At 40.4% G+C, this 8,295-nt stretch overlaps 1 protein-coding gene across 3 annotated transcripts in view; it reads left to right on the top strand.

The window, feature by feature from the left end:
- The first annotated feature begins 1,076 nt into the window (after positions 1-1,076).
- Positions 1,077-8,295, top strand: part of HSD17B3 (hydroxysteroid 17-beta dehydrogenase 3) — a 48,650-nt gene continuing 41,431 nt past the window's right edge. For all 3 annotated transcript variants that reach the window (XM_042913629.1, XM_042913628.1, XM_042913627.1), the window contains exons 1-2: positions 1,077-1,462; positions 4,487-4,533. In XM_042913629.1, coding sequence (XP_042769563.1) covers positions 1,309-1,462; positions 4,487-4,533 — 201 coding nt within the window. In that variant the 5' untranslated portion in view covers positions 1,077-1,308. The remainder of the gene's footprint in view (positions 1,463-4,486; positions 4,534-8,295) is intronic.

The raw sequence follows: 8,295 nt of genomic DNA, 5'->3' as shown, positions 1-8,295 counted from the left end.
AAGCCAGTTTTATATACATTAAATTTGAGATGCCTTTTAGGCATTCAAATGAAGGTGTTAAGTAGGCAGTTAGATATGCAAGTCTGGATGACCAGCCTGGGTTACCATTGAAATTATACGTTTGGAGGTCCTCAACATAGAGAGAGTTCTTAAAGTCCTTAAAGTCAAGCAATTGACTTAAAGTGCTGACTTAAAAGTCAGGTAATGTCACCAAATGAGTGAGCATGGATAGGAAAGAGAAGAGGGTCAAGGTCTGAGCTTTGGGACAGTCTTCTTGGATGGCTGCCATTGTCTCCTCACACCCCCTGCTTTGGTTGTCTTTCTCACCCTCCATTCCCACCCTCAAAAGGTCATGATCTGTTAGCATCCAGACTGACCTTCCAAAAGCATGATTCAAGTTATATGACTCTATTGCCTGAGCCTCTTCAGTTGGCTTCCTGTTGCTTATAGACTAAAGTCCAAACTCCTCACCTAGAGGATCTGGCTCCTCCCCAGGCCTCCACCTTACTTGACTCTTTCTCTGCTCTCTACAGACCATTCCTTCTGCTATGTAGTGTTATTTATTCCTCAAATACATGGATCTCTCTCGGGGCATTTGTGCTAGCTGTTCCTTCAGCCTGGATGGGGAACCTCATCTTCATAGGGCTAGCTCTGTCTCTTAATTCAAATTTCAGCTCTAAATGCTGCTTCTCCATAGGATCCCTTCCTGAACACACTCTCTAAAGTAATTGTCCACTAGTCGCTTGAACAGGTCACTCAATAGCACTTATTCATGGCACTGATATCTGACATTATCTTACTTATTTGCATATTGTCTGTCTCCCTTACTAGAATCTCAGCTCCCCCACGACAGTGACATGGTCTTGTTTATTATTATGTATTCCCAATACCTTGAACAGCAATGCTACCTGGTAGGCAGTCAGTAAATATTTGTTGAATAAATAAATGTATGACTTCCAGGATTCTGTATCCTTCTTAGCATGCATTTTTAGCTTCCAAATTCCGGGAGAGAACCTGGGCGGCCATTTTTCTTTGGGCTTTATCTTTCTTCATGTCCTTTTGCTTTTTCACCAGCTCCCCCATGGTCACAAAAGCCCAACGATGCTGTCAAAAATATTAGAAAGAATACTCTATTCCAAAGCCTGTGAATCAGAGGATTGTGTAAAGAAGTTACTCTAATCTAAATGTCTCCACACAGTGGAATGCAGCTGGTAACTCCAAAGGGTGACTGACACGCCTCCGGAGCAGCCACGCCCTCGGAGGGCTGTGGAGGGGCCAGGCCAGGTCTGAAGCTGGTCCAGTGCAGTCATGGAGGTAGCTCTGGAGCAGTTCTTCATTTTTGTAGGGCTGCTGGCGTGCCTGGTGTACCTGGTGAAGTGTGTGAGATTCTCCAAATGTATTTTTCTGCACTTCTGGAAAGTTTTGCCAAGGTCTTTCTTGAAGTCAATGGGACAATGGGCAGGTAAAAACAGCTTTCCATCTCTTGTTTCTTGTTGTTCCTGCTTATTATTATCTACGTCTCAAAACATAAACTGCATCTTTTGCTTTTGAGAGCAAAGATATACTGCCTTTGAGTGACTTTTATTTGGGTGCCTGGAAAGCAGGAGTGAAATTGGAATTCCTTAAAAAACCAGATGTGGGGCATGAGGAGAATTAGCTGGAAGAATGCCACTCAATTCTTGCCTCTGTGCTTGCCCTCTCAACCTTACTAGTTGGTTGGCTCCTTTTTTGGAGTTTCTGGTGATATAAATAACAAATTTGACAGAAATTTCTGCATCCTTTTCTACAGATTTTTGAAGGCCTTGGGTACTGCCACTTTGTGGAAGGGTGTTTCAAAATCGGAAATACAAATAGTTTTAATTCACTTTATTTAAAAACATTTCTCTGAACCTTTTCATGAAGTGAAGGTATTACAAAATCAAAGTAACAAAGATCCCTATAGGGACACATTTTTGAGATGGTTAGATATGGAATCTGGGTCTGGTTTGTGTCCCAAATAGATTAATCACTGCCTACTAATGGGATTTGCCTTCTGGAACTACCACGCAGACTTTCAGCCCCATGACTGGGCTTAAGGTGAAAAGCAGGAGGCATGGTTTCAGCAACTCCTTGAATGAAGTGCTAAGGTTACATGAAGAAATCCAAGAAATCTAGTGACTTAAAAAAAAAAAAGAATTTAAGCAGCTTTAAAAGTACCATGCTAGGCTAAATAGGAGAGATTACAAACAACCTTATAGGGCTGCCAGATAAAATATAGGATACTGAGTTAAATTTGAATTTCAGATAAACAAGGAATAATTTTTTAGTATATGACATCGCAAATATTATGTGGGACATACGTATACTAAAAAATTACTTTTTGTTTACCTGAAATTTAAATTTAGTTGGGCATGCTGTATCTTTATTTGCTAAAGCTGACAACCATACAACCTAAGCAACACAGATAAAAACATTACCATATGAAAATTGTTTGGAATGAAAAATGGGTTTTTAACTGTTGCATGTTATATTTGAAATGTGTGTTTGTGTGTGTGTTGGTGAACACTCCTTCGCTCTTGGGGCAGTATGCTATCTCCAGAGAACTTGCTAAATAGCTTGAACTTGAGTGTTCTGGATCCAAACGTCCTACTTCACACAGATTCCCAATGCCCACGCGCTTGGCAGGTGGATGGGGGTAGGGTGGTGCTTAGAACTCTGCACAATGGCTGCCCGTCAATGCAGGGCCAAGCCCTTCTGAGAATACACACTCCAAAAAAAGTTCACATGGGGTCAGAGACCAGAGTAGTTGTTGGTTCACACTGAAAAAAACCATAATCTTGGGGTGCCTGGATGGCTCAGTCAGTTATGCGTCCCTCAGGTCACGGTCTTACGATTTCGTGAGTTCGAGCCCCACATCGGGCTCTGCTCACTGACCCTGTCAGTGACCCTCTGCTCACTGACCCTCTCTCTCTCTCTGCCTCTCTGCCACTTGCACTCTCTCTGTCTCTCTCAAAATAAATAAACTTAAAAAACTCATAATCTTAATCTGTCCTTTGAGTCAATATTGAATAGAGTTATCACTAGCAAGAGTAAAATGTCCTTGGGCATAGGCAGATATCTGGGAGAGAAGACAGAACAAGAGCAAGAAGGGGAATGAGAAGAAAATCCAATGACTAAAGACCAAAAATTTCAACTCTTCAGAACTCTGTGACTGATTAGAAAATTATGTCACTGGTGTATCTTTATAGACTTGTGGCCCCAAATTCAGATAGGCAGGTTTCACACCCTGTTGTCATCATTTTTAGCAACGTGACCTTGACTGAGTTACTTTCTCTCAGCTTTCTCCTCTATCAACTGAGGAAAATAATGGTCCATGCATTATGAGTTTGTTTTGAATATTAAATGAGATGATTTAAGTGTTTTAGTGTTTTACTGTTTTAGTGTTTTAGCTAAACACTTGCAAACACTTGCAACACTTGCAACAGTGCATGGCAGAAAGTAAGCCCTCACTAGAGACCAGCCATTTATTGATGTTATTATCTTAACTATAGTACAGACCTTGTATTGGGTGATTTTGAAGATTCCCAAAACGGTGAGGAAGGGGAAGCAGAAGTTCACCCTGAGCATAGCACCTGTACCAAGAGGAGCAGGTAATATGCATGGATTCACCTTAAAGTACCCAAGTGAGCAGATTAAACCATTAGCAGTTATGAAAAGGAGCATGCACTGCCAATGTGTTTCTGGAAGCTTGTACAGCTTGGCTGGTCCTTACTTTTCAATAAACTAAATGTATCTTCTCTTCATACTTTTGGAAAGCATACCCTTCGATTGTTGTGCAAAGGTGAATTGCAGATATGCATATACTGAACAGTTTGAAATCATGACATGCACTCGACTGAGGTTTACCCTAGAGCTTAGTCATGAAATAAGTGTGTAATGTTGGACATAAAAGGACTAGAAGGTCCATCTGATTGTTATATGTTAATCAATAGATACAGGGAATGCAGAGTCTTCAGGTCTCTTTATGTCATCGCATCCTCTTTTTGCATTTCTGTGTTTTCCTCTTTGTTCAGTTTCTTATCTCCCATGGGCTTTGAGTACTGTTCTCCTGTGGGGGGTGGGATGGGAAGAGGGAAGAACTCCACTTTTAGGAAGAACCTTGAAATGTCTTACAGTGATAGTTGGGTGTGTGGGTAGAGAGATAATAGGGCACACTGTTCGGGGTCTGAGCGAAATGTTCCCTGGCTGAGGTTCTTTGTTTCGTTTTGGAGGGTGTCTTCCACAGCCTCACCAACACCTCCAAGAAAAAAAAGCTTCATTTTGAACGTTTAGTGAGGGGAGTCGGGGCTGGAAGCTCCAGAGTTGAGTGGAGTAGTGCTGTAGAGTGAAAGGGCGCTGCTTTGAAATACTGTGCCTTAGGCAGTAAGCCTGCAAAAAAAAGTAGCCAGTGAGAGAGAGCATTTTAAAGATTAATTCTGCCCTTTAAGACCATTTCTTCTTTTTGCAGTGATCACTGGAGCGGGAGATGGGATTGGGAAAGCTTATTCATTTGAGGTAAGTTGTGTTCCTGGAGAATTTCCCCTTCCCTTGAGTTGAACATATCATGATCACGTGACCCCCTCACCCCAAACTCTAGTTTTCTGCTTACAAAAGCAATAGACATTCATTTATGAAGGAAAATATTTTTGATAAAAAAGAAAATTTAAAAATCATAATCTCACCCTCTGGATACCTTTTTTAAAAACACTATGATACTCAGTGGTACCAGTATCACCCCTTAGGAGTTGTTTTAGGAATTCATGGGGGCATTGTTGTTTTCTAGTGTAATTGTACCATAAGAATTTATATACCCAAATACAATTAAAACTATGAACTACTTTCCTATTACTTATCCTTATGTTGTAGCTGGGGCATATATTGATTTTTAAAAAATTATTTGTGTAGGAAGGACATATTATCTATAACTTTCATTTCCAGAAGATTAATGGGCATTATAAAATATTATACAAAGAGAGGATCTGTTAGGGCTGAGAGTCACTGGAATATGATTAGTGTCTCTGAGTATTTCCTTTCAGGCTTCTTGTTTATCTGCAGATAGACAGATATAGGGGTAGTTATACTTTTAAAAAATGTACTTACAGCATATGTTGTCATTGTTGTTATGATTATTATTCTTACAAATTCCACATTTTTATTAATGAAATATTGTTTTCTGGAATTCCTATTATTTTATTTCTTCGTCATGACTATTACACCGACCCCTAGAACCATGTAAAATACAACGGAAGAAACAGAAAGAATCCTGGAAATTATGAGGATGAAAAAAACCAATAACATCTTAAAAATATAACAAAAGCACTCAGTTACAAAAACCACATTCAACAACAGTGCAGTACGCATGTGTCTTCTGGTCCCCAAAGGCCTGTGTCCTGATAGACGCCTAACCATCTTGTGTGAAATGGACAGTACAACGTGTATCGGAGGCACTTGATAGAAACTTTTAAAATGTCAACAAACCTAAATCATGCCAGTTGAAAAAGCTTCTAGCACTCTTTCAGGTCTGTCCCCTATCCTCCAATGATCATCTCTTTGGTACTGACATTCTGCTTCAACTCTGTTTTTTTGAGCTAAAGGGTTCTTTGCTCTTATCCTAATTTGTACATAGCAACTTTCTGATGATCGGTAGTGCCCAACACTCAGTAGGTGGGTGGTCATATTTGAGTGTGGAGTTTGGGGAGACCGATAAGCCACCACTTTCCAAAGCCTTGTGTCTTCCTTACCCAAAAATCAGAAGGAAAGCTTTTCTAGCTATTTGCATTAGAACTATATCACCTGTTATATAACTACTGCCTACCTTCGACCAGGTTTCTGGAAAGGGCCTAATCCCTCATCCAAAAGATCCATGGCCTTACCTCTCAGTTTTCTGGATTGCTTTGAAATCCAGGTGCTTTCTTCATGATTTTCCAGATTCTTTCCTGAAATTCATGCTGACCTAATGGTCTCCTTGATGTCTTAAGACTCAGATACCTTTCTTTCGACTTAGAGGAGACCATGTCCTCCTTAGCCATTTGTTTCTTTACTGTTTCCAAAAACAATGGCCTGGAGGTCAGGAGCTGTGGGTTCCTGTCTTCAATGTGGCACTAACTGTCTGGAGATTTTGGACAAGTTGCCCATCCTTTCTGGGCTTTTGTGTCTTTACTAGCACAAAAGATACCTCTGAAGTTCTAAATTGTTTCTGTTACATACTAATTCTTGCTTTTCTCTTTCTTGTAGAGTCTTTTTCTTTGTTTCCTTTTGTTCTTTTCCTAAGTCTGTGTTAAACAATTTTCTGGGATCCCTACTTCTCCTTCATTCAGGCTTTTTGCCTTCCAGAGAGGCTGTTCATGTCTTCCTGCTAAAATTCTCCAAGGAAAGCAGTTCAGAGTCCAGGATGCTGCAGACTGACCACAAGGGTTAAGAGCCCAAGACATTTGTGTGTTCAAATGCTACTCCATATGCTTACTGCAGAATTTCCACATTAATAAACTGGAGGTGGTGGTAATTCCACTGGGGCTTTTGGAAAGGTTTAATGGGATAAGGTGAACAAAATGCTTTGCCTAGAGTAAGCTCTCTAATGTTAGCCATTATATTATTAGATGTTTAAACTGTTACTCCTTTCCCATGTATTACTTTTTCTTTTGTACTTATCCATAGCTTTACTCTTTCCATTGTTCTTTCATTCCCCTTGGTGTTCCAAGATTCTTTCTTTAGTCATTTCCTTTCTGTTTAGAGAACTACGTTTAGCTATTCTTTTAGGGTAGGTCTCTTTGTTTTCCTTTATCAGAGAATGTCTTGATTTCCCCTTCATTCCTGAAGGATAATTTTGCTGGGTATAGGATTTAGGATTGATAGTCCTTTGCTTTCAGCACTCGAAAAATATTGTGCCACTTCCTTCTTGCCTATCTGGTTTCTGGTGAATGAATGTAATTTGAATTGTTTTTTCCCCATAAGTAAGGTTTGCTCACTCACTGTTCTCAAGATTTTTTCCCTTGTCTTTAGTTTTCAGAAGTTTAGTTATGATGTTTCTTGGAGTGGATTTCTTTGCATTTATTTTGCTTGAGGTTCTCTCAGACTCTTGAATTCACTCACTATTTCTTTGAATATTTTTTTTCTGCCCAGGTTTCTTCTCTTTTTCTGGGACTTCAATCACATGGATGTTAGATTCTTATAGTCCAATGGGTTTCTGAGATGCTGTTCATTTTTCTTCACTGTACTTTTTTCTCTGTTGCTTAGAGTGGGTAATTTCTATTATTTTATCTTTAAGTTCATGATTCTTTCCTTGGTTCCTTCCATTCAGCTACTGAGCCCATCTATCAAGTTCTTAATTTCATTTATTTTATTTTTCAGCCTTAAAATTTCCATTTGGCTTTTCTTTATATCCTCTATATCTTTATGAAAACTTTCTCTTTTCTCATTTGTTTTAAAAGTATTTGTAATTGCTTGTTAAAGCATTCTTATGATAGCTGCTTTAAAATCCTAGTCAGAATTCTAATGTTTGTGTCATCATGATGTGAGTATCTGTTGATTGTTTTTATTTCATCAAGTTGAGATCTTCCTGGTTCTTGGTATGATGACTGACTTTTGAATTGTGGACATTTTTGGTATTTTGTTATGAGACTCTGAATCTTGTTTAAATCTATTTGGGGTCTATACCAACACTGCTTCAGCAGGGGGAGGAGAGGTGCCAACATGTTCCTACCAGGTAAGGTAGAAGCCCCACAGGCTTTGCACTTGGCCTCCATTAGAGGGTGCTGCCTCCTTGTTACTGCTGGGTGGGGGTGGGGGTACTGGCTCCCCGCTAGGCACTCTGTGTGGGAGAGGCAAGAATGCCTCCTTCCTGCTCTCCAAGAGGCTGCCAATGGTAATTGGAGGAGATGGCTTCAATACCATTGGGGTGGTAATGAAAGCCCTGGCCCTCCGCTAGGCTTCCTCTCTTACTATCCCAGGAAGGGAGAGGAGAGAAGGGATGGAGGGCCTTGGCACTGCCAGGTGGAAGTAGAGTTCAGGTCTGCTGACATGGGAAGGGGTGGCTGGGATGAATGTCCTGTCTCTCTACTCAGCCTTCTCTGATGCCAGCCTGGTAGGGGGTAGGGACACTTGTTCCAGCAGTCTCACAGGGTGGAAGTCTCAGTTCCTGACTCAGCCTTTGGGGGTGGGGGTGGGACCACAGATTTTTTTTTTTTTTTGAGCTGTTTGCCTTGAGTAAAGCTGTTCTTTTTAAAGTTTTCTGCCTTACTAAGTTGTGTCTTTTCTGGTCCTTTGGTTAGAGAGAGCAGG

Source organism: Panthera leo, chromosome D4, assembly GCF_018350215.1.
Source record: "Panthera leo isolate Ple1 chromosome D4, P.leo_Ple1_pat1.1, whole genome shotgun sequence".
NCBI lineage: Eukaryota > Metazoa > Chordata > Mammalia > Carnivora > Felidae > Panthera > Panthera leo.
Note: the sequence above shows the minus strand (reverse complement) of the source record. Positions and strands in the feature narration are given on the sequence as shown.